General features: G+C 49.4%; 2 protein-coding genes across 3 annotated transcripts in view; one reads left to right on the top strand and one right to left on the bottom strand.

Annotated features, from left to right (window-relative positions):
- The window catches only part of VPS26B (VPS26, retromer complex component B), a 39,084-nt gene extending 30,128 nt beyond the window's left edge, over nt 1-8,956 (bottom strand). Inside the window, exons 1-2 of the mRNA XM_029074919.2 lie at nt 8,868-8,956; nt 8,182-8,493 (exon numbers count right to left, since the gene is read on the bottom strand). Coding sequence (XP_028930752.1) covers nt 8,182-8,404 — 223 coding nt within the window. The 5' untranslated portion in view covers nt 8,405-8,493; nt 8,868-8,956. The remainder of the gene's footprint in view (nt 1-8,181; nt 8,494-8,867) is intronic.
- A 3,808-nt stretch (nt 8,957-12,764) lies between these two features.
- The window catches only part of NCAPD3 (non-SMC condensin II complex subunit D3), a 102,164-nt gene continuing 88,892 nt past the window's right edge, over nt 12,765-26,036 (top strand). The window contains exon 1 of one of the 2 annotated variants that reach the window (XM_029075524.1): nt 12,765-12,872. In XM_029075524.1, coding sequence (XP_028931357.1) covers nt 12,809-12,872 — 64 coding nt within the window. In that variant the 5' untranslated portion in view covers nt 12,765-12,808. The remainder of the gene's footprint in view (nt 12,873-26,036) is intronic. The other variant, XM_029075523.2, reaches the window with a different exon arrangement.

Consider the following 26,036-nt stretch of genomic DNA (forward strand, 5'->3'; position numbering starts at 1 on the left):
GCACTTAGTACTGTGCTTTATAATCGTATAAATACAAATGACTGACTGAATGAATGAATGAATGAATGAAATGACACTCAAATCTTCATCTCCAGACCTGATCTCTCACCCTCTCTGCAGTCTCACATTTCCTCTTGCCTTCAAGACATCTCTACTTGGATGTCCCACTGTCACCTCAAGCTTAACACATCTAAAACAGAACTCCTTACCTTCCCTCCCAAACTCTGTCCTTCCCCGTGACTTTCCCATCCTTGTAGATAATAATAATAATGATGGCATTTGTTAAGCACTTACTATGTGCAGAGCACTGTTCTAAGTGCTGGGGGGATACAAGGTGATCAGGTTGTCCCATGTGGGGCTCACGGTCTTCATCCCCATTTTACAGATGAGGTAACTGAGGCACAGAGAAGTTAAGTGATTTGCCCAAAGTCACACAGCTGACAAGCAGCGGAGCCGGGATTTGAACCCATGACCTCTGACTCTCTAGCCCGTGCTCTTTATCCTTCCTGTCTCACAAGCCCATAACCTTGGAGTTATCTTTGACTCATCTCTCTCTCATTCAACCCACATATTCAATCCGTCCTTTCAAAACCTCATTCATTCATTCATCCATTTAATATTTATCGAGCGCTTACTATGTGCAGAGCACTGTACTAAGCTTGGAATATAAAATTCAGCAACAGATAGAAACAATCCCTGCCCAATAACGGGCTCACAGTCTAAACGGGGAGACAGACAGCAAAGCAGAACAAAACAAAACAAGTAGTCTGGCACAGACATCATCAAGATAAATAGAATATTGAAGGCACATCTCCAGGAGGCCTTCCCTGACTAAGCCATGGCATAATGGTAGAGCACCGGCCTGGGAGTCAGAAGGTTATGGGTTCAGCTTCCTATCACCCTTCACAATCCCTACCCAACAACAGGCTCCTGGCTTCACCACTTGTCTGCTGTGTGACCTTGGGCGAGTCGCTTCACTTCTCCGTGCTTCAGTTACCTCATCTGTAAAATGAGGATTGAGACTGTGAGCCCCACTTGGGACAGGGCCTGTGTCCAACCTGATTTGTTTGTACCCACCCCAGTGCTTAGTATAGTGCCTGGCACATAGTAAGCGCTTGAACACCATAATTATTGTTATTATTAAGTGTCCCCTTTCCTCTTCTCCCACTCCCTTCTACATCACCCTGACTTGCTCCCTTTGTTTCTCCCTCCACCAGCCCTTCAGCATTTATGTACACATCTGTAATTTCTTTTTTTTTCTATTAATGTCTGTCTCCTCTCCTCTAGACTGTAAGCTCGCTGTGGACAGGGAATGTGTCAGTTTATTGTTGCACTGTACTCTCCCAAGTGCTTAGTACAGTACTCTGCATAAAGTACTCAATAAATATGACTGAATGAATGAACAAACTGAAAATCTGGTATACGCTGGCTGACAATACTTCTGAACATCTGACTCAAAATAAGTGTTCAGGCTTAGATGATTAATAATAATGGTATTTGTTATGCACTTACTATGTGCCAGGCATTGTTCTACGTGCTGGGGTGGATACAAGCAAATCGGGTTGAACAAAGTCCCAGTCCCGGAGGGGCTCACATTCTTACCCCCATCTTACAGATAAGGTAACTGAGGCTAGTGAAATGACTTGCCCAAAGTCACACAGCAGACATATGGCAGAGCCAGGATTAGAACACAGGTTTTTCTGACTCCCAGGCCTGTGCTCTATCCACTAACGCCATGCTGCTTGTAGACACCCACCTGTGCAACCCATGGGGAACAGTGGAATGCTTACTTGGCAACCTCAGGGGAACCCGTATGCCCGGCAGATACTATCTCCTCTCTGTCTGCCGAGATTCTAATATATGTGTGGCTAGAATCGCTGATGTCTATAAACTGCAGATTAACCCAAGAATATAAATGCAGGCATTATCAAGCACTTACCTTGTGCCAAGCACTCGGCTCAAACCAGGGGGAGATACAAGATAAGTACATCAGGTAGAGTCCCTTTCCCCCAGTCTAAGAGGGAGGGAGAAAGGGCATTTTAATCCCAACAGATGAGGAAAATGAGGCACAGAGAAGTTAAACCTTACTCAGGGTCACCCAGCAGGCAAGTGGTGGAACCAGGACTAAAATGAGGGTCTGTGGTTTCCAGACCCAGGTTACTTTCACTAGGCCATGCTGCCTCAAGAAATAGACTATATAATAATCTCAAGAGCCAAAAGTGAAGGGAATCAGATTTACTGTGAGCAGCAACTAGGTCACCAGTACAGGGAGGAGCAGAAGGGTTCAGTTGACTCTCTTTACCACCAAACACCTGGTGAGGAGAAGTGAGTGTAGGCAGCTGGCAAGGAAGAATTACTGGGGTTTGACAATAATCCCTAAATACTCATGAACTGTTTCCTTCTGTCCCAGATCACTTCAAGAGGGGACCCATGCCAAGAACGCGAGAGACGAACTCAGGTGAGTCACCTGAGTCCTCGCTGTGATCAAGTGGAGACAGCACCCTACCTCCAAACTGCCTTCTCTGAGGCTTTAAGTTGTAGTGGCGAGGCCTGGCTCTCTTTTGTCATGTGAGCTGGTGAAAAAAATGAGGTTTTATGAAGGGAAAAAGAGAAGCAACAACAAAACTCAGAAAGATCTTCCAGATTTGGGGCCCACAGATGTGTTCCATTATGGGTCAACAGGGATGTTGTTGGTTGGGGGGAAAGGAGGACAAGAAAGCCAGAAACTCCAAATCAACCTCTGCTCAGAGAAAAGTGAAGCATTTTTCACCCTCAGGAAAGAGAGGGTCCAGCTCAGCTGAATCCTCTGAGATGGCTCAATGGAAAACATTAGTTCTTCCCCCATAGATATAAAGCAAAGCGCTTTGAAGACTGAGTCTTCCTGGAGTCAAATTGTCTCTACAGAAACACCCGCCTCAAACATCCTTCTAAAAACCGGCTTCTAAAAACTTACGAAAATCATGTTCAGAGATGGGTTCTAATTTGAACGTGAAATACTGGAAAGTGTCTTCGGCGTGGCTTAGTGGATAGAGCACGGGACTGGGAGTCAGAAGGACCTGGGCTCCAATCCCAGCTCCGCTATGTTCATTCAATAGTATTTATTGAGCGCTTACTGTGTGCAGAGCACTGTACTAAGCGCTTGGAATGAACAAGTCAGCAACAGATAGAGACAGTCCCTGCCATTTGACGGGCTTACAGTCTAATCGGGGGAGACGGACAGACAAGAACAATGGCAATAAATAGAGTCGGGGGAAGAACATCTCGTAAAAACAATGGCAACTAAATAGAATCAAGGCGATGTACATTTCATTAACAAAATAAATAGGGTAATGAAAATATATACAGTTGAGCAGACGAATACAGTGCTGAGGGGATGGGAAGGTAGAGGGGGAGGAGCAGAGGGAAATGGGGGGAAAAGAGGGTTAAGCTGCGGAGAGGTGAAGGGGGGGGGGTGGTAGAGGGAGTAGAGGGAGAAGGGGAGCTCAGTCTGGGAATGTGTCTGTTGTGCGAACTTGGGCAAATCACTTCATTTCTCTGGGCCTCAATTACGTCATCTATAAAATGGGGAGTAAGAGTGTGAGCCCATTTGGGACAGGGACTGTGTCCAACCTGATTAACTTATATCAACTCCACTGCTCAGAACAATGCTTGGAACATAGCAAGCGCTTCTTCTTCCATTAGATTAACTACTACTATGCCTGCTAATAGTAAATTTCTGAATTGCTGGGTTAGAAGGTAAAATTCTACTCTCCAGGGAACAAAAAAGTTAACATTTTTAGGGGGTGAAAACCAAAGGAGCTACATAAGGAACAGAAAGAACTCGTCCTCCTAATGACTTAACTTTTCCCCTGACAGCTCCGTCCCTGCCTCTTTGTTCTGCTCCACCTAGGGCAGGCCCACTGGAAGGTGCATATACCAAACCTGTAAGGCAGGTATTTTAAAGAAGGAGGGGCCCTAGCAAAAGCAACGTGCTCTCTGGGCGTAGGGATTTTCTCGGGTTATAGTGGAAACTGGGAGAAGCCCGGAGAAAAGTCAGTCACTTACCCAGATTGTGCTTCAGAGAAACATATTCTGAAGTTACACATTTTAAATTAATTTCTAGCTTCCTTGCAACTATTCAAAATGTGGTAAGAATAATCGTCGTCACGGATTCACCAGATCTATTCATCTCCCTTTAAAGCAAGAGGGAGTGATGCATGCTCTGCAAATTCCCCAACTAATCAAAAAAGCAGAGCCTCAGTTACTGAGGGATGGGTGGTGCAGTTCCAAGCAGTAGGAGAAACCCAAGGGACTCGGAATAATTTTTTTTAGCCCATACAGTAGCAGCTGCCCTTGGGTTTAAGCCCACATCTAAATAATGATCCGTGGCCACTCCGGGACTCTCGGTTCCAATCCCACTTCTGTTCCCGACAAGCTGCAGAACTTTGGACAAGCGGACAGACTCCGGGCATTTAGTTATAAGTGGAGATATAATAAACCTTTCTTCTTCAAAGAGGGTGTGCCCAGGTGCTAACTAGTTGATGTAAATTGTCATGCAACAGTCACATCACCACCCCAGTTCTAGAAGGCTTCTCATTACCTTCCACTTGCAGCAAAAATTCCTGATGGTCAGCTTCAAGATGCTCCCCATTTTACCAATCTTCTTTCTTCGCCCTCTACTCCCAGCCTGATCTCATCTCTCTTAGGCTAACCTAACTGTACTCCATTCTTGGCTCTCTTGTCTCTTTTCCCTTAAGTTGTTCCCCCATCCGGGAACTCCTTCCTTCTCTAAATCTAACAACTTGCTGTCATCTCCCCTTAATCAAACTTCTTCTAAAAGCCCCTCCTCTTCCCTCAAACTGTCTCCAAGCAGTCTGTGTCTCTAAGAAGCAGCTCTAACTCTAATATATTTACTTATGCCCATTCCTAGCACATAGGGGTGTGTGTGTGTGTGTGTGTGTGTGTGTGTGTGTGTAAATCTATAAATATACATATACACACACAGACACATATATATATATATATATATATATATTCAGTTACAAATTCATTTGCTCTGATTTCTCTCAAGTGAATATCTATGTCTCACTCCCTGAGAACATAAGCTCTTTCTGGGCAGGAGACATGCTTCATGCTTCTGTTCAACATTCCCAAATGCTTAATTCTGTGAATTGCACACTAAGTAGCCCAGCTAACACCACTCTCATACCTACCCTCCTGATATCCCTGTGATATAGGCCGTCAGGTCTTTTTATCACCATTTCACCAAGGGAAGAAATTGAAGTATAGGATCATAAACTAACACAGGAGTTAAATCCACAAGCGTCCTAACTCCCATTAGCCTCAGACATGTCCGAACCATTTCCGAAAATACCTGAAGGGCTACCTGTGCTGACAATGAGAGGTTCTAAAATGAGGAACAGGGAAGGTATCTTAATATTCAATAAGGTTTAGAAATATAAGAAATAGAATTGGGGAGTGTGGGTTAACATGAAAGCTCATCTGCCACCCATTCATCTCAAAGGGACGGGATGCTTTCCACACACCCAGATGCCCTAGTAGGCATAGTAATAACAATAATGGCAGTTATTAAGCACTTATTATAATAATAATTGTGGTACTTGTTAAGAACTTACTCCATGCAAGGCACTGTACTAAACGCTCAGGTTGGACAGTCTCTGTCTAAAGTGGGCTCACATTCTTAATCTCCATTTTACAGATGAGGGAACTGAGGCCCAGAAGTTAAGTGACTTGTCCAAGGTCACACAGCAGACAAGAAGTGGATCTGGGATTAGAACCCAGGACCTTCTGACTCCCAGGCCCGTGCCCTATCCACTAAGCCACGCTGCTTCTCGCCAAGCAACAGTACTGAGTGCTGGGTTAGACAAGAGGTAATCAGATTAAACACCATCGCTGTCCCAAATGAGTCTCAAAGACTTGAATCCACATTTTACAGGTGAAGAAACTGAGGCAGAGAGAAGCTAAGTGAGGTCACAGAGCAGGCAAGTGGCAGAGCTGGAATTAGAACTCAGGTCCTCTGGCTCCCAGACCGGATCCTTTCCACTAGGTCATGCTGCTTCTCCATCTTCGAGAATGTCAAGATCATAAAGAAGAAAATAGGCTTTAGTTGTTCAAAGACAGGTTTCGGTTGAGCACCGAGAAGGACTTCCTGACTGCGAGGGTGGTTAAATGTTGAAGCACACTACTGGAGGACGCAGTAACGATCTACACAATGAAAAGGGAGACAGGAGGCTGGATGAGATAACCACCTTTGAGGGACCCTTCCTGCTTTAGGATTCAGTAAGGTATTTACGTTAACACCCAGCAAACGCTTTCAATGTTAAAAACTTAACATCCTGGTAAGCGTCAGAGTCTATGTGTAGGAGAATCAAGAGGAAAGGGAAAGGTGTAGGACACTTTGAAAGAACAACAGTTTTCAAATATAGAGGTGGCACACTTCTTATAAAGCTAGATCATAAATCCTGTTAGATTGTAAACTCCTTGAGGGTAGGGACCACATCTACTCATTCTATGGTACTCCCCTAAAAGTGCATTGCATGCAGTAAGCACTCAGTGAAAACTACCGACAGTGACAAAGTGGACCTTCCACTCCTTTTGGGCTAGAAGCATGCCAGTCAGGAGTGTTTCCACCTTGAAAATCACCACGCCTGCAAAGGGAAATCAAAGACGGTGTGGCAAAATTCTTCAAGTTCCCTCATCAGAGAGGTAAGCCATGGTTAGGCAGAGCCTGGGAAGCACTGAAATGGAGCAAAAAATGTGGGGGGTCAGTTTCTGTGACTGCCGCTAACAGCAGTTAGGGTAAACTCAAAGCCCTTGAATTCATGGTAGCACCCCTAAGGCAAATCCTAAACCCTCCCAGGGACGATTCACTTCTACAAAAAAGTTCTACGGAGAAAGACCCCACCCCTCCCCCTCCCAGGATAAGCGATGTTATGACTTATATACCTAGATTGTTCAACATTCCCCTAGACAATGAAGCATCACGGTGCATGCAGCTTACGACCTAAAAATAAGGCCTGTCTTTGTGAGATATTCTGGGGAGGTGGTGGGAGAGAAGTTAAGTCCTCATCTAAAACCAGGGTTTCTGAGACAGCCCTGGCCCTTTATCCCAAAGCCGTCCCCATACTATTAATTATTTGTTGATGGCTGGCAATGCACTGAAATTGCGATGATCTAATTGTGGTTCTGAAAACGTCATTTCACTGTCATTAGGGTGATAATCAGTCCCTTCACAGGAGAGCCTGCGACGAAGATTATCTGCCGTTCTTAGAGTGCTGCCCTAAGGAGACAGGCAGGCGGGCTAGGGGTGCCTCTAGTCGCTGATCCTCCATCTCCCCGAATATTTAACACCCCCCTCCCCCCCCCCCCCCGGAGCTGGGAATTGAGACAGTTAAACGGAGGGCTGCCAGAGTTTCACAGAGATCTCTTCACCACTTGTGGAAGCCAGGCCTGGCAAGCACCCCTGGGCTCCGAGAGGCGCTCGGATCTACGGAGAGGGCAGGGGTTGGGGTGGGGTTTGGACGGTCACCGGCCCAAGTCGGCAATCCATTCAATGGCATTTATTGGGCGCCTACTATGTGCAGAGGGCTGTACTAAGCGCTTGGGAAGGACATTCGGCAACAGATGTAGACAATCGCTGCCCAATGCCGGGCTCACGATGCAACGCACATGCAAGTCGGGGGCGGGGAGGGCCTGCTGTCGGTGAGCAGAGGCCCTAGGCTGCCTAGGCGCAGGGTCTCCGGACATCGGGTCAGTCGGGCCGGGGGGAAACAAGGACGGTCCCTATCAACTTGTTGAGAAATGTCTACCCCTCGACCCCCGTAGCGGGGTGCCCTCCGTCCCCGGGTGTGGCCCGGGGCTTGCCGCAGCTGGGGCCCTGGGAGCAGGGGAGCCACAGGCTATACTCAGCTCCTCCCTAGGCGAAGAAGGGGCAGGAAACCGAGGCAAACAGCTCCGATCCGGTCAGACCGGGGCCTGTGCACCGCACAGGGGCCTGCGTGGAACCGGGGCTTGGAGGCCTCCGAGATGATCCGAGATCCAAGCGCTTAGTACAGTGCTCTGCACATAGTAAGCGCTCAATAAATACTACTGAATGAATCCTCTGCATGCCCAGGCCCGGGAGGGAGAGGGAAAGGCTGCCAGACCAACCCCCCCACCCCCCAAATCCCCAAACGCACTCACCGATCTGCCCGATGAACTCGATCTTAATGCCCTGGTGCTCCAGCCGCTTGTTGGGATTCTTGAGGGTGAGGCTCACCTTCCCGGAGACCGTCTCCCCATCGTAGAAGAGAAAATACTTCTCCTTCTTCCCGTCCTCCGTCTTGTGCTCGGCCCGTTTTCTGCTCTCGGCATCGCTCAGCAAGATCTCCACCTCGGCGCTCTGCCCGAAGCCGAAGAAGCTCATCTCCCCGGCCGCAGGGGAGAGGGGACGGCGAGGGCTGGAGAAGGGCGAGCGGGGCACAGCAATCCCAGCCCGGGCTCCCCTGGCGCTGCCTGGAGAAAGGAGAGGGCCTGAAGGCGAAGACGCCGCGGCCGCTCGGGGGGAATCGCGACGGGAAGGGGGGCGGGAGGGCGGCACCGATGTTGCAACGGGTGCGACTTGGCTCCTCCGGGGAGGGGGGGCGGGGAGAGCTCTGCGGTGCCCCGCCGCTCCTTTGGACCGAGCTGCTGCAGCGCGTCGCCGCTGCCTCCGCGCCGGGAGGTCGGGGGCGAAGATCTCCCTGCTCGATTAGCCCCAGGAGGGCGAAGCTGGGGAGGGAGGGTGGCCGGCAGTCGGGGGCGGGCGATGCGATCCACGCCCTGCCGCGCCCGGCGGGGAAGGGGGCGAGGCAGCTGGGGTGGGGGGGGGCGGCGGCGGGGGCGGCAACCTGGAGGCGATCGCGGCCGAAACGGGCGGCCGGGAGAGACGCGTTGGGAAGCGAGGAGCGCAGCCGGGCCCTGCTCCGGCCGGGCTCGCTCGGGGGCGACGCGGCAGAAGGGGGCAGAAGGGGGCAGTAGGGGGCGGGGACGGGGCGGGGTGGGGGGGGGGCCGGGGGCCGGGGGCGGGGCTCTCCCGCCTCGGCGACGCATGCGCGCGACCGCCCGCTCGCCCTTCTCGGGAGGCCGCCCGGAGCGCGGGGGGCGGGGCATGGGGAGCGTGCGCGCGAAACCTCCTCGCTAACCGGTTCCTCCCGTTCCACGGCCCGTTAATTAAAAAAAAAAAGGAAGAGTAATAATGTTGGTATTTGTTAAGCGCTTACTTATGTGCAGAGCACGGTTCTAAGCGCTGGGGGCGATCCGGGGCCATCCGGTCGTCCCACGAGAGGCTCCCAGTTAATCCCCATTTAAAAAATAATAATAATGTTGGTATTTGTTAAGCGCTTACTATGTGCGGAGCACTGTTCTATTATTAACTGTAGTGTCTCTGCCTGACACTGCGGTGTCTCTGCGCCTGACGCTGGGTCTCTGCCTGGCCCTGCCGTATCTGTCTGACACTGCTGCCTGACTCTGCTGTGTCTAACCCTGTGCTGTCTCTGTGTGTGTGTGTCTCTGTCTGTCTCTGCTGTGTCTCTGCGTCTAACTCTGCTATGTCTCCAACTCTGCCTTGTCTCTGTCCATCTCTGTTTTGTCTCTGCCGAGCCTGACACCGCGGTATCTCCATTGTTTTTACGAGATGTTCTTCCCCTTGACTCTATTTATTGCCATTGTTCTTGTCTGTCCGTCTCCCCCGATTAGACTGTAAGCCCGTCAAACGGCAGGGACTGTCTCTATCTGTTGCCGACTTGTTCATCCCAAGCGCTTAGTACAGTGCTCTGCACATAGTAAGCGCTCAATAAATACTATTGAATAATAATATTGGTATTAAGGGCTTACTATGTGCAGAGCACTGTTCTAAGCGCTGGGGGGAGGCAAGCTGATCAGCTTGTCCCTCATGGGGCTCACAGTCTTCATTCCCATTTTACAGATGAGGTAATAATAATGGTTTTTGTTAAGCGCGATGTACAGAGCACTGTTCTAAGCACTGGGGGAGGTACAGGGTAATCAGGCTGTCCCTCATGGGGCTCCCAGTCTTCATTCCCACTTTACAGATGAGGGAACTGAGGTCCAGAGAAGTTAACTCTTCTCTGCCACTTGTCAGCTGTTTGACTGTGGGCAAGTCACTTAACTTCTCTGGGCCTCAGTTCCCTCATCTGTAAAAAGGGGAGTAATAATAATGTTGGTATTTGTTAAATGCTTACTATGTGCCAAGCACTGTTCTAAGCGCTGGGGTAGGTACAAGGTAATCAGGTTGTCCCACGTGAGGCTCACAGTCTTAATCCCCATTTTACTGATGAGGGAACTGAGGCGCAGAGAAATTAAGTGGCTTGCCCACAGACACACAGCTGACAAGTGACCGAGCCGGGATTAAGACTGTGAGCCTCATGTGGGACAATCTGATGACCCTGTATCTACCCCAACGCTCAAAACAGTGCTCTGCACATAGTAAGCGCTTAACAAATATGAACATTATTATTATTAAATGACTTGTCCAAAGTCACACGCCTGACTTGTGGCAGAGTTGGGATTCGAACTCATGACCTCTGACTCCCAAGCTCGGGCTCTTTCCACTGAGCCATACTGCTTCTCCCGAAAGAGCCCATTTGCATATATTTTTATTACCCTATTTATTTTGCTAATGAGGTGTGCATCCCCTTGATTCTGTTTATCGTGATTATGTTGTCTTGTTTCTCATTCATTCATTCATTCAATAGTATTTATTGAGCGCTTACTATGTGCTGAGCACTGTACTAAGCGCTTGGAATGAACATGTCGGCAACAGATAGAGACAGTCCCTGCCGTTTGACGGGCTTACGGTCTAATCGGGGGAGACAGACGAGAACAATGGCGATAAATAGAGTCAAGGGGAAGAACATATCGTAAAAACAATGGCAACTAAATAGAATCGAGGCGATGTACATTTCATTAACAAAATAAATAGGGTAATGAAAATATATACAGTTGAGCGGACGAGTACAGTGCTGAGGGGATGGGAAGGGAGAGGGGGAGGAGCAGAGGGATATGGGGGGAAAAGAGGGTTAAGCTGCGGAGAGGTGAAGGGGGCCGGTAGAGGGAGTAGAGGGAGAAGGGAAGCTCAGTCTGGGAAGGCCTCTTGGAGGAGGTGAGTTTTAAGTAGGGTTTTGAAGAGGGGAAGAGAATCAGTTTGGCGGAGGTGAGGAGGGAGGGCGTTCCAGGACCGTGGGAGGACGTGGCCCGGGGGTCAACGGCGGGATAGGCGAGACCGAGGGACGGTGAGGAGTTGGGCGGTAGAGGAGCGGAGCGTGTGGGGTGGGCAGTAGAAAGAGAGAAGGGAGGAGAGGTAGGAAGGGGCAAGGTGATGTAGAGCTTCGAAGCCTAGAGTGAGGAGTTTTTGTTTGGAGTGGAGGTCGATAGGCAACCCCTGGAGGTGTTTAAGAAGGGGGGTGACATGCCCAGATCATTTCTGCAGGAAGATGAGCCGGGCAGCGGAGTGAAGAATAGACCGGAACGGGGCGAGAGAGGAGGAAGGGAGATCAGAGAGAAGGCTGACACAGTAGTCTAGCCGGGATATAACGAGAGCCCATAACAGTAAGGTAGCCATTTGGGTGGAGAGGAAAGGGCGGATCTTGGCGATATTGTAGAGGTGAAACCGGCAGGTCTCGGTAAAGGATAGGATGTGTGGGGTGAACGAGAGAGACGAGTCAAGGATGACACCGAGATTGCGGGCCCGAGAGACGGGAAGGATGGTCGTGCCATCCACGGTGATAGAGAAGTCTGGGAGAGGACCGGGTTTGGGAGGGAAGATGAGGAGCTCAGTCTTGCTCATGTTGAGTTTTAGGTGGCAGCCGACATCCAGGTGGAGACATCCTGGAGGCAGGAGGAGATGCGAGCCTGAAGGGAGGGGGAGAGGACAGGGGTGGAGATGTAGATCTGCGTGTCATCTGCATAGAGATGGTAGTCAAAGCCATGAGAGCGAATCAGTTCACCAAGGGAGTGAGTGTAAATGGAGAACAGAAGAGGGCCAAGAACTGACCCTTGAGGAACTCCATTCATTCAATAGTATTTATTGAGCGCTTACTATGTGCAGAGCACTGGACTAAGCGCTTGGAATGCACAATTCGGCAACAGGTAATGTTGGTATTTGTTAAGCGCTTACTATGTGCCGAGCACTGTTCTAAGCGCTGGGGTAGACATAGGGGAATCAGGTTGTCCCACGTGGGGCTCACAATCTTAATCCCCATTTTACAGATGAGGGAACTGAGGCACAGAGAAGTTAAGTGACTTGCCCACAGTCACACAGCCGACAAGTGGCAGAGCTGGGATTCGAACTCATGAGCCCTGACTCCAAAGCCCGTGCTCTTTCCACTGACCCACGCTGCTTCTCCAAAGACAATCCCTGCCCATTACAGTGTAATCGGGGGAGTCAGGCAAAAACAATAGAGGGAGAGAAGGAGGGAAGGAGCAGAGGGAAAGGGGTTTTTGTCCATCTGCCTCCCCCGATTAGTCTGAGAGCTTAGCATTGGGCAGGAATGGTCTCTAGCTGTTACCGAATTGTCTATTCGAAGCGCTTAGTCCAGTGCTCTGCACATAGGAAGCGCTGAATAAATACTTTTGAATGAATGAATGAATTCCTCGTGACCTTTTAGGGCTGCCTCCCTGGATAAGTGCGCATGCGTTGGCCCCGCTGGCTCCGCCCCCCTCCCCGCGTGCCTCCGCGCCGGCGCCCTGCAAGCACGGTGATTGGCTGAGCGGCCGGGCGGGAGCGCGGGCAGAGGGAGTTTTGAATGGTGTCGGGGGCTGCGCGCGAGACAACATGGCGGCGCGACCCCGGCTGGAGCGCGGCCTCGAGCCCTGGGGCCTGGCCCCCCCCAGCCCCGGTGAGGACATTGGAGGCCCGGCGGGGTCGGGAGGGAGGACGGACGGACGGAAGGAAGGAAGGAAGGAACGAAGGAACGAAGGAAGGAAGGAAGGAAGGAACGAAGGGCGGACGGGGGGCGGCGGGTGAGAGAGAAAGCTCTCAGACCGATGCTACTAACAATAATAATAATGCTGCTATTTGTTGAGCGCTTACTATGTGCCAAGCACTGTTCTAAGCGCTGGGGGGAGATACAGGGTCATCAGGTTGGCCCACTTGGGGCTCACAGTTTTTAATCTCCATTTTCCAGGTGAGGAAACTGAGGCCCGGAGAATTCATTCGGTAGTATTTATCAGTGGAAGGAGCTCGGGCTTCGGAGTCAGAGATCATAGGTTCGAATCCCGGCTCTGCCACTTGTCAGCTGTGTGATTGTGGGCAAGTCACTTACCTTCTCTGGGCCTCAGTCACCTCATCTGTAAAATGGGGATTAACTGTGAACCTCATGTGGGACAAGCAACAAGCAGTGAGCAAGCAGCGTGGCTCAGTGGAAAGAGTCCGGGCTTGGGAGTCAGAGTTCATGGGTTCGAATCCCGGCTCTGCCACTTGTCAGGCTGGGCCCACTTGTCTGCCACTCCCAAGGCTGGGCTCTTTCCACTGAGCCATGCTAATAATTATGGTATTTGTTAAGCGCCCACTAGGTCCTCAGCACTGTTCTAAGCGCTGGGGTAGATTCAGGGTAATCAGATTGTCCCATGAGGGGCTGACATTTTTCAATCCCCGTTTTTACAGATGAGGCCACTGAGGCCCAGAGAAGCGAAGTGACTTGCCCAAGGTCACACAGCAGTCAGGTGGTGGAGTGGGATTCGAACCCACGTCCCCTGACTTCCAAGCCCGGGCTCTTTCCACTAAATCATGCTGCTTCTCTAACGCAAACGGTGTGCCGGGTTGGCTGGTCAGGATGTCTGGCCCAGGGTGGTGTTACTAATAATGATGATGGTATTTTTTAAGCGCTTCCTATGTGCAAAGCACTGTTCTAAGCTCTGACTGAGCTCCTTATCTTCTCTCCCAAGCCCTGTCCTCTTCCTGACTTCCCTATCACTGTGGATGGTACGACCATCCTTCCCGTCTCTCAGGCCCGCAACCTCGGTGTCGTCTTTGACTTGGCTCTCTCCTTCACCCAACACATCCAATCCGTCACCAAGACCTGCCAATCTCACCTTTATAATAATTGCCAAGATCCACCCTTTCCTCTCCACCCAAACGGCTATCTTACTGGTACAGGCTCTCATAATATCCCAGCTGGATTATTGTGTCAGCCTTCTCTCTGATCTCCCTTCCTCCTGTCTCTCCCCACTCCGGTCTATTCTTCACTCCACTGCCCGGCTCATCTTCCTGCAGAAACACTTTGGGCATGTCACTCCCCTTTTTAAAAACCTCCAGTGGTTGCCTATCAACCTCCGCACGAAACAAAAACTTCTCACTCTAGGCTTCAAGGCTCTCCATCACCTTGCCCCCTCCTACCTATCCTCCCTTCTTCTTTCTACTGCCCACCCCATAGGCTCCGCTCTTCTGCCGCCCACCTTCTCACCGTCCCCCGTTCTCGCCTCTCCCACTGTCGACCCCCGGGCCACGTCCTCCCGCTGTCCTGGAATGCCCTCCCTCCTCACCTCCGCCAAACTAATTCTCTTCCCCTCTTCAAAGCCCTACTGAGAGCTCACCTCCTCCAAGAGGTCTTCCCAGACTGAGCTTCTCCTTTTCCCTCTGCTCTCTCTGCTGCCTCTCTACCCCTGCTTCACCTTCCCTCAGCTAAGCTCCCTTTCCCCCCCCTTTTCCTCTGCTCCTCCCCCCTCCCTTCCCCTCTCCTTAGCACTGTGCTCATTATCTCATTTGTATATATTTTCATTACCCTATTTATTTTGTTAACGAGATGTACATCACCTTGATTCTATTTATTGCTACTGTTTTAATAAGATGTACATCCCCTTGATTTTATTTATTCCTCTTGTTTTTGACTGTCTCCCCCGATTAGACTGTAAGCCCGTCAGTGGGCAAGGACTATCTCTATCTGTTGCCCATTTGTACATTCCAAGTGCTTAGTACAGTGCTCTGCACATAGTAAGTGCTTAGTAAATACTATTGAATGAATGAATGGGGAGGGATACGAAGTGATGAGGTTGTCCCACATGGGGCTCACAGTCTTCACCCCCATTTTCCAGATGAGCTACCTGAGGCCCAGAGAAGCAAAGTGACTTGCCCAAGATCACACAGCAGACAGGTGGCTGAGCCCGGATTTGAACCCATGTCCCTTGACTCCCCAGCCCGGCCTCTTGACACTAAGTCATGCTGCTTCCCTAACGCAAACGGTGTGCTGGGTTGGCTGGTCAGGGTGCCTGGCCCAGTGTGGTGTTACTACTAATGACAATGATGATGGTATTGGTTAAGCGCTTACTATGTGCAAAGCACTGTTCTAAGCGCTGGGGCGGGATACAAGGTGATGAGGTTGTCCCATGTGGGACTCACAGTCTTCACCACCATTTTCCAGTTGAGCTACCTGAGGCCCAGAGAAGCAAAGTGACTTGCCCAAAGTCACACAGCTGACAAGCGGCGGAGCCGGGATTAGAACCCATGGTCTCTGACTCCCAAGCCTGGGCTTTTCCCACTGAGCCACTCTGCTTCTCCCCAAGGCTGTTCCCCAAACCACCCACCATAGTTAAGCACACGTTGCGATCCTGGCACTGTGCTAAGCGCTGTGGAGATTCCACCAGGCAGCACGACCTAGTAGAACTTTGACCCGGGAGTCGCGGTCTAGCATCTCAGCAGCCTACAGTGTGGCCTTGGGCACGTCACCCAAACACTCCTGGAACTCCTCGTTTGAAAACATGGGGGTTTGCCAGTCCGGGAACTCATCCCCTTCCATGGTTGCTACTCCCACCTGGATGTGGACGGCTCCCAAGTCAACCTCTGTAGCCCAGACCTCATCTAGTCTTCAATCCTTCCTTCATCTCATCTTGCCTCCCGGATATCCCCACTTGGATCAATCAGTCACTTACTGGTATTTATTGGGCATTTACTGCATGCAGAACAGGGGAGAGGACAATAATAATAATGGTATTTGTTAAGCACTTACTATGTGGCGAGCACTGTTCTAAGTGCTGGGGTAGATACAGGATGATCAGGTTGTCCAACGTGAGGCTCACAGTCTTCATCCCCATTGTACAGATGAGGTAACTGAGGCCCAGAGAAGTTAAGTGACTTGTCCACAGTCACAGAGCTGATAAATGGCAGAGCCGAAATTTGAACCCATGAGTCTGGCTCCCAATACTTAGAATCTAATGACATTAAAATAAATACCAGATAGGGGAGACCACCAAGTATCAGAATGTATAAATAGGTGCTTTAGAGGTGAGGTGGCTATCAAATTGCTTAGAGAAGACAGACCCAAGTGACCAGGTAATGCAGGAAGGAGGGCAGATAGTTGTGGGGAAGTGAGAGGTTAGTTAGGGGAGGCTTCTTGGAAGTGAGGGTCTGTCCAACCCAATTATCTTGTATTTATCCCAGTGCTTAGAACAGTGCTTGGCACATGTAAACGCTTAATAAATACCATAATTATTGTTATTGCTATATGACGTGCCCTGCCCACAATGGAGCTTACAGTCTAGAGGGACAGACATATTAATATAAACAGATAAATTATGGATATGTATGTACATACTATGGGCTTGCTTTTGAGATGCAGAGTGTTGGTCTGTCAGATTTCAAACAATCGTGTTTATTGAGCTCATACTGTGTTAGAGCCCTGTACTAGAGAAGCAGCGTGACTCAGTGGAAAGAGCCTGGTTTGGGAGTCAGAATTCACAGGTTTGAATCCCGGCTCTGCCATTTATCAGCTCTGTGACTGTGGGCAAGTCACTTAACTTCTCTGGGCCTCAGTTACCTCATCTGTAAAATGGGGATTAAGACTGTGAGCCTCACAAGGGTCAACCTGATTACCCTGTATCTACCCCAGCGCTTAGAACAGTGCTCTGCACATAGTGCTTAACAAATACCAATATTATTATTATTATCCCTTCCCACAATGACCTGACAGTCTAATGGAGGGGTACAGATGTCAATGAGAGAAGCAGCGTGGCTCAGTGGAAAGCACGGGCTTTGGAGTCAGAGGTCATGGGTTCAAATCCCTGCTCGGCCATTTGTCAGCTGTGTGACTTTGGGCAAGTCACTTTACTTCTCGGTGCCTCAGTTCCCTCAACTGTAAAATGGGGATGAAGACTGTGAGCCCCACGTGGGACAACCTGATTCCCCAGTGTCTACCCCAGTGCTTAGAACAGTGCTCGGCACATAGTAAGCGCTTTACAAATACCAACATTATTATTATTATTATTAATGTCTGTCATCTTTGACTCGGCTCTCTCATTCACCCCACATCCAATCCATTACCAAAACCTGCCGATCTCACCTTTATAATGTCGCCAAGATCCGCCCTTTCCTCTCCACCCAAACGGCTATCTTACTGGTACAGGCTCTCATAATATCCCGGCTAGATTACTGTGTCAGCCTTCTCTCTGATCTCCCTTCCTCCTCTCTCTCCCCGCTCCAGTCTATTCTTCACTCCACTGCCCGACTCATCTTCCTGCAGAAACGCTCTGGGCACGTCACTCCCCTTCTTAAAAACCTCCAGTGGTTGCCTATCAACCTCCGCACGAAACAGAAGCTTCTCACTCTGGGCTTCAAGGCTCTCCATCATCTTGCGCCCTCCTACCTCTCCTCCCTTCTCTCATTCCACTGCCCACCCCGCACGCTGCGTTCCTCTGCCACCCACCTCCTCACCGACCCCATTCTCGCTTATCCCGCCGTCGACCCCGGGGCCACGTCCTCCCACCGTCCTAGAACGCCCTCCCTCCTCACCTCCGCCAAACTAATTCTCTTCCCCTCTTCAAAATCCTTCTTAAAGCTCACCTCCTCCAAGGGGCCTTCCCTGACTGAACTCCCCTTTTCCCTCTGCTCCCTCTGCTCCCCCTCTACTCCTCCTTCACCTCTCCTCAGCTAAGCCCTCTTTTCCCCCCTTTCCCTCTGCTCCTCCCCCTTTCCCTTCCCCTCCCCTTCGCACTGTGCTCATCCGCTCAACTGTATATATTTTCATTACCCTATTTATTTTGTTAATGAGATGTTCATCCCCTTGATTCTATTTATTGCTATTGTTCTTGTCTGTCAGTCTCCCCCGATTAGACTGTAAGCCTGTCAAAGGGCAGGGATTGTCTCTCTCTGTAACCGATTTGTACATTCCAAGCGCTATGTGCCCTGCACATAGTAAGCACTCAATAAATATCGAATGAATGAATAAAATGGGGATTAAGACAGTGAGGCCCATGTGGGATAACCTGATTACCTTGTAATAATAATAATAATGTTGGTATTTGTTAAGCGCTTACTACATGCACGGCACTGTTCTAAGATCTGGGGTAGATACAGGGGAATGAGGTTGTCCCACATGAGGCTCACAGTCTTCATCCCCATTTTACAGATGAGGGAACTGAGGCACAGAGAAGTGAAGTGACTTGCCCACAGTCACACAGCTGACATTTACCCCAGTGCTTAGAACAGTGCTTGACACATAGTAAGTGCTTGACAAATGCCATCATTATTATTATTACTATTATTGAGAGCTTACTGTGTGCAGATCACTGTTCTAAGCGCTTGGGAAAGTACACTAGAGCAAAAAAGAGTGAGAAGCAGCGTGGCTAGGAGGAAAGAGCCCACACTTGGGAGTCAGAGGTCATGAGTTTGAATCCTGACTCTGCCACTTGTCAGCTGTGTGACTGTGGGCAAGTCACTTCATTTCTCTGTCCCTCAGTTCCCTCGTCTGTAAAATGGGGATTAAAACTGTGAGCTCCACATGGGACAACCTGATCACCCTGTATCTACCCCAGTGCTTAGAACAGTGCTCTGCACATAGTAAGTGCTTAGCATATACCAACATTATAAATATTATAAAAAAGAGAGACAAACTCTGCCTGCAACAACCTCACAGTCTAGAGGTGGGGGAGACAGACATCACTACAAGTAAATGGGCATCAGTACAAATAAATAAAATTACAGATATATACATAAGTCGGAGAGGTGGGCAAGAGTAAAGGGAGTGAGTCATGGTGACGCAGAAGGGAGTGGGAGATGAAAAGTAGGGCTTAGTCTGGGAAGACCTCTTGGAGGAGATGTGCCTTCAGTAGGGCTTTGATGCAGGGGAGAGTAATTATCTGGCAGATTTGAGGAGGAAGGGCATTCCAGGCCAGAGGTAGGACTTGGGCAGGAGTCAACAGCAAGACAGCTGAGATCAGTGCAAAGTTTGAGGGTTAGCACCAGAGGAGCAAAGTGTGCAGGCTGGGTTGTAGAAGGAGAAAAAGGAGGTGAGGTGGGAGGGGGCAAAGTGATGGAGAGCTTTAAAGCCAGTAGTGAGGGGTTTTTGTTTGATAGGCAACCACTGAAGATTTTTGAGGAGGGGTGTGACGCCTTGAATGTTTTTGTAGAAATAGAACCCGGGCAGCGGAGTGAAGTGGGGACTGGAGTGCGGAGAGGCAGGGGGTTGGGAGGTCAGAAAGGAGGCTGATGCAGTAATCTAGATGGGATAGGATGAGTGATTGTACTAATGTGGAAGCAGTTTGGATGGAGAGGAAAGGGAGGATCTTAGTGATGTTGTGAAGGTAAGACCGACAGGATTTGGTGACGGGTTGGATATGTGAGTTGAATGAGAGAACGGAGTCAAGGATGACACCAAGCTTATGGGCATTCATTCATTCAATCGTATTTATTGAGCGCTTACCGTGTGCAGAGCACTGTACTAAGTGCTTGGAAAGTACAGTTCAGCAAGTACAGTACAGTACAGTTTAGAGACAATCCCTTCCCATACCGGTCTACAAGTGGGGAGATAGACATCAAAACAAGTAAACAGGAACCAATATAAATAAATAGAATTTTAGATGTGTAGATATTTGCACACTCGCTATGGGGAGGGGAGAGAAGGGGAGAGCAAAGGGAGTGAGTCAGGGTGACGCGGAGGGGAGGGAGAACTGAGGAAAAGTGGCACTTAGTCTAGGAGGGCCTCTCAGAGGAGGTGAGCCTTCAGTAGGGCTTTGAAGGGGGGAATTGTGATTGGCGGATTTGAGGAAGGAGGGCGTTCCAGGCCAGAGGTAGGACGTGGGCCAGGGGTCAACGGTGGGACAGGCAAGAATGAGGCACAGTGAGAAGGTTAGTTAGCACCAGAGGAGAGGAGTGTGTGGGCTGGGATGTAGAAGGAGAGAAGGGAGGTGAGGTAGGAGGGGGCAAGGGGATGGAGAGCTTTGAAGCCAAGAGTGAGGAGTTTTTGTTTGATAGGGAGGTTGCCTGGAGACTTTTGGGGAGGTGGGTGACATGCCCAGAACTTTCTTAAAAAGATAATCCAGGCATCAGAGTGAACAATGGACTGAAGTGGGGAGAGACAGGAGGTTGGGAGGTCAGAAAGGATTCTGATGCAGTAATCCAGTCAGGATAGGATGAATGACTGTACTAAAGTGATAGCGGTTTGGATGGAGAGGATAGGGTGGATCTTGGCTATGTTGTGTAGGTGAGACCGGCAGGATTTGGTGACAGACTGGATATGTGGGGTGAGTGAGAGAGCAGAGTCAAGGATGACACTAAGGGTGCGGCCTGGTGAGATGGGAAGGATAGTTGTGCCGTCCATAGTGGCGGGAAAATTGGAGAGGACGGGTTTGGGAGGGCTAAGGAGTTCTGTCTTGGTCATGTTTAGTTTTAGGTGTTAGGAGAACATCCAAGTAGGGATGTCCTGAAGGCAGGAGGAGATGGGAGCCTGGAGGGAAGGAGAGAGAACAGTGGAGGAGATTAAGATTTGGGTATCATCCGCATAGAGATGGTAATTGAAGCTGTGGGAACAAATGAGTTCTCCAAGGGATTGAGTGTAGATGGAGAATAAAAGAAGATCGAGAACTGAATCTTGAGGGATTCCCTAAAGTTAATGGATGGGAAGGTGGGGAGGAACCCGCAAAGGAGACTGAAAATGAACTTCCAAAGCAATAAGAGGCACTTGGCAGCTGTGTGACTTTGGGCCAGTCACTTCACTTCTCGGTGCCTCAGTTACCTCATCTGTAAAATGGGGATTAAGACTGTGAGCCCCACGTGGGACAACCTGATTCCCTTGTATCTACCCCAGTGCTTAGCCCCAGTGCTTAGTGCTCTACACATAGTAAGTGCTTAACAAATACTAACATTATTAAGAGAAGAACCAAGAGTGGACAGTCAGTGAAGACAAGGTTGGATAACATATCCAGGAGAAGGTCATGGTCCAAGGTGTCAAAGGCAGTTGAGAGGTCGAGGAGGATCAGGATTGAGTAGGAGCCGTTGGATTCGGAAAGAAGGAGGTCATTGGTGGATTCAGTTGAGTGAAAGGGACGGAAGGCAGATTGGAGGGGGTCCAGGAGGGAGTTGGAGGAGAGGAATTTGAGGCAGCAGGTGTAAATGACTCGCCCAAGGATTTGGAGAGGAAAGGTAGGAAGGAGATGGGGCGATAACTAGAGGGAGCTGTGGGGTCAAGGGAGGATTTTTTTTTTAGAATGAGGGTCATGGGCTTGTTTGAAGGCAGTGGGGAAGAAGCCATTGGAGAGCGAACGGTCGACGGTGGCTGTTAAGGACGGAAGGGGCAAGAGTTTTTATAAGGTGTGAAGGAAAGGGGTCCGATGCACAAGTGGAGGGGATGGCATTTGAGAGGAGGCAGGAGATCTCCTCTGGAGATACTGCTGGGAAGGATGGGAAAGTTGAAGAGGGGATTGGGAGGAGTGGTGTTTTGGGGGAGCTCACACCTGATGATAATTCTACGGTAAGGAGTCTCTAACGTGGAGGTGGATGGGCAACCACTGAAGGTTCTTAGGAGTGAGGAAACCAGAAACATGGTTTTGTAGAAAAGTATGGACTGAAGAGGATAGAGGTAGAGGACAGCAAGAAGGCTGATGCAGTAATCAATACAGGATAGGATAAGTGGTTGGATTAATGTGGTAACAGTTGGAGAGGAAAGGAAGGATTTTAGCAATGCCGTGATGGTTGAACTGACAGAATTTAGTGACATAGACAATATGCTAGTTGAATGAGAGAGATGAGTCGAGGACAACGTCAAGGTGGTGGGCTTGTGAGACTGGGAGGATGGTGGTGCTGTCTACAGTGATGGGAAAGTTGGGAGGTCAGTGTTTGGGTGAGCAGAGGAGGAGTTCTGTTTTGGACATGCTAAGCTTGAAAAATAGGCGGGACATCCAAGTAGAAGTATTCTCAAGGCGGGAGGAAATGCAAGACTGCAGAGAAGGAGTGATCAGAGCTGGTGATGTAGATTTGGGAATCATCTGCACAGAGGAGGTAATTGAAGCCATAGGAGCAAATGAATTCTTTAAGGGAGACAGAAGGACCGCCTGGGAGTTAGAAGGACCTGGTTTCTCATCCCATCTCTGCCGCTTTTCTGCTGTGTGGCCTTGGGCAAGTCACTTCTGTTCTCTGTTACCTTGATTACCTCATCTGTAAAATCGGGGCTAAGGCTGTGTACGTGGACTATGTCCAACCCAATTAGCTTGTATCTACCTCAGCACTTACTACAGTGCCTGACACATAGTAAGTGCTTAACAAATACCATTTTTTAAAAAGGGAGTTGGTGGAGATGGAGAATAGATGGGAATTCAGAACTGAGGCTTGAGAGGTTCCTGCAATTTGGGGGGTGGGAGTCAGAGGAAGTGCCTGTGAAAGAGAATTAGAATGAGCAGCCAGAGATATAGGAGGAGGACCGGGAGAGGACAGGGTCAGTGAAGCCAAGTTTTGATAATGGTTTCAGGAGAAGGGAGTGGCTGATAGCGTCAAAGGTAGCTGAGAGATCGAGGAAGATTAGGATGGAGTACTGGCCACTGGATTTGGCAAGATTGAGATCACTGTGATCTTTGAGAGAGCAGTTCCTGTGAAGTGGGGAAAGTCAGATTAGAAGGGGTCAAGGAGAGAAGAACATTCAGGACATGCTTCCCCACTCCTCAATAAACTCCTGTGGTTGCCCATCCACTTGCACATCCAACAAAAACTCTTGACCGTTGGCTTTAAAGCAGTCAGTCTTGCTCCCTCATACCTCACTTTGCTCGCCTACAACCCATCCCACACACTTGGCTCCTCTAATGCTAACCTTTTCACTGTGATCTCGTCCATCTTGCCACCGACCCCTTGCCCACATCCTGCCTCTGGCCTGGAATGCCCTCCCTCCACAAAGCCAACAGACAATTAGTGCCTCCCTCTTCAAAACCTTATTAAGGGCACATCTTCTCCAAGAGGCCTTCCCTGACTAAAATCTCCTTTCCTCTTCTCCCACTCCCTTCTGCATTGTCCTTTATTCATTCCCCGCTCCCACCCCCATAGCATTTATGTACATAGCTGAAATTTATTTATTTATATTAATGTCTGTCTCCCCACCTCTAGACTATAAGCTCATTGTGGTCAAGGAATGTGTCCATTCATTGTTATAGTATACTCTCCCAAGTTCTTAGTACAGTGCTCTGCACACAGTAAGTGCTCAATAAATTTGATTGACTGAATGAATGAGTGAAGAATTGGAGGAGGGGAAGTGGAGACAGCCGGTGTAGACTGCTCATTCATTGTGGGAGGAATTGGAGTGGAGCTAGGGATATTTTAGGGAGATCATATCTGATGGTCTCAGTTTTCTCAGTAAAGTTCATGGCCGGGTCAATAGATGAGGGAGGAGGGGAAAAAGGGGTTTAAGGAGGGAGTTAAACACCTGGAACAACTGGCAAGGGCAGTGGGCATGGGAGTCGATAAGGATAGAGAAATAATGTTGCAGGCAGAGTTAAAGCAGTCAAGGATGAACCCGAGGTGGATGAAATGGGCCCAATATCTGGATTTCTGGGCTCGTGCAGAGGATCGAAGGAAGTGGACTGTGAAGGTGATCCAGGGCCAGGGTTTATTAGTACGAGATTGGCGAAGGGATAGAGGAGCCAAGTACCCTGAGTTGAATAGAGAGGGTGATGTTGTGGGCGTCAATCTGGTCATCAAGCGAAGGTAGTTTGAGTTTGGAGGCTAAATGGGGCATTGTGACTTGAGAAAATAGGATGGGGTCGCAAGGTTGGGCATCTGTCGGGAAACAGGATTAGTGGGGAGGGGGTGTGTGGGAGAGAAGGCAGGTGAGGAGGTTGTGTTTGGATCGAGTTGGTGAGGGTAGAGATTGTAAAGGTATGAAACGGTAAATTGTTCCAAGCCAGAGGGGTGGTGCAGGCAAGGAGTTGGTGGTGAGAGAAGAAATAGAGGCACAGAAAGTAGTTTAGCATTAAAAGAGTCAAGTGTGAGGGCTGAGTTGTAATGAGAGATTAGCGAGGTTGGGTAGGAGGGGGAGATCCAATTGAGTGCCTTAAAGCCAATAAGAAGTTTCTGTTTGCTGTGAAGATGGATGATTGACCATTGGAGATTTTTGAGGAGTGGGGAGGTGTGTGCTAAACAATTTTTTTTAGAAAAACGATCTGGGCCGCAGAGTGAAGTATGGACCGGAGTGGGGAGAGACTGGTAGCTGGCAAGTCAGTGAGGAAGCTGATGCAGTAGTCGGGGATAAGTGCTTGGACCAGTGGATGTCCTGCTGGCACCTTAAACTCAACATGTCCAAAACAAAGCTCCTTATCTTACCTTTCAACTGACTCTTCCCTCTAACTGTCCCATTTCAGTTTGTAACACCTCCATCTCCCCTCAGAAGCCCATAGACGTGTGTCATTCTCAGCTGCGTGCTACCCCTCAATTCATATGCAGTTTACTGCCAAATCCTTCCAGGTCTTCCTGATTTGACCCCTTCCTCTCCACAGAAACTGCTACCAACCCGCTTCAAGCTCTGGTCATGTTGCACCAGACTGTTGCATTAGCCTCCTTACCGTTCCCTGAGCCTCCGGCCTATCCCCCTTCCAATTTACACTACATGCCGCTGAATAGATTGTCTTCCAAAAGCGTCACGCAGACCGCATCTCTCCTCTTTAAAATCCTTCACTTGCTTCCTGTGCCTCTTCACACGTCAAACCCAAGCCCACATTTAACTTCAAGGCTCTCTGACCCCACCTTACGAATCCGCTCTCTTTTCTTTATCTGCTCTCACTGTACTTGCTATCTTTGTTCCTCTGAAGCCAACCTGTCTGAACCTCGTGCTCGACTCTCCCGCTGCCATCATGTTGTTTTCCCTCTTGGACCTCCCTCCCCATGGCAGAAAGGTGGCAGTTCTCCCCACCTCCTCCATCAAACTTTCCTCAATTAATTTTCCAACACTCCAAGCCAGATCATCCCATTGGCAGCTCCAGCACTTAGGAACTTATCTGTGCCTTCCATAGCATTCATTCATGTGTGTATGCCTCATCGATCATTTATTGTAACTTCTTTAGTTGTGAATATTTTTGGGTTTGTCTCCCCCATTGAATTTTGTAATTCTATACTTTCCAACACCTAGTGGGCACCACTCCAGGTAGGCGTTCCATGAATGTAACTACTACTAGTAATAATTGTGGTATTTGTTTAAGAGCTTACTATGTGCCAAGCACTGTACTGAGCACTGGTGTTGATACATGATAAGCAGTTCCCACTTGGGGTTCACAGTCTAAGGAAGGAGGGAGAGCAGGTATTGAATCCCCATTTTGCAAAGGAGGGAACTGAGGCACAGAGAAGTTGAGTGGCTTGCCCATGTTCACATAGGTAAGTGAAGGAGCTGGGATTAGAACTCAGGGCTTCTGATTCCCAGGTCCACGTTCTTTCCACTCACTAGACCAACCTGCTTTCACCACCACCTCAATCATCCCCACAACCCTTTATCTAGTAAGGAGTAAGAATATTGAACTCATTTCCACAGGAAGTTTAACAAGCACAGGAGTTGTGCTTACAGTCTAAGTAGAGGGAGAAGGGGTACTGAATCCTCAGATGAGAAGAAAAGCACTGAGAACTGAAGTGACTTGCCCAGGGTCACACAGCAGGCAAATGGCAGAGCGGGGGTTAGAAGTCACGTCCTCCTACTCCCAGACCCGTGCTCTTTCCACTGCTTCTCAGCTTTACTACTTTCAAGGACAAGAGGTTCAAAATACATGTTTCTGGGGGGGAAGGTAGAAAAAATAAGAGATGTTAGGAACAGTTGAAAGAGTTGCAGGGATGC

The sequence above is a fragment of the Ornithorhynchus anatinus genome, chromosome 11 (assembly GCF_004115215.2).
Source record: "Ornithorhynchus anatinus isolate Pmale09 chromosome 11, mOrnAna1.pri.v4, whole genome shotgun sequence".
In the NCBI taxonomy this organism is placed as follows: domain Eukaryota; kingdom Metazoa; phylum Chordata; class Mammalia; order Monotremata; family Ornithorhynchidae; genus Ornithorhynchus; species Ornithorhynchus anatinus.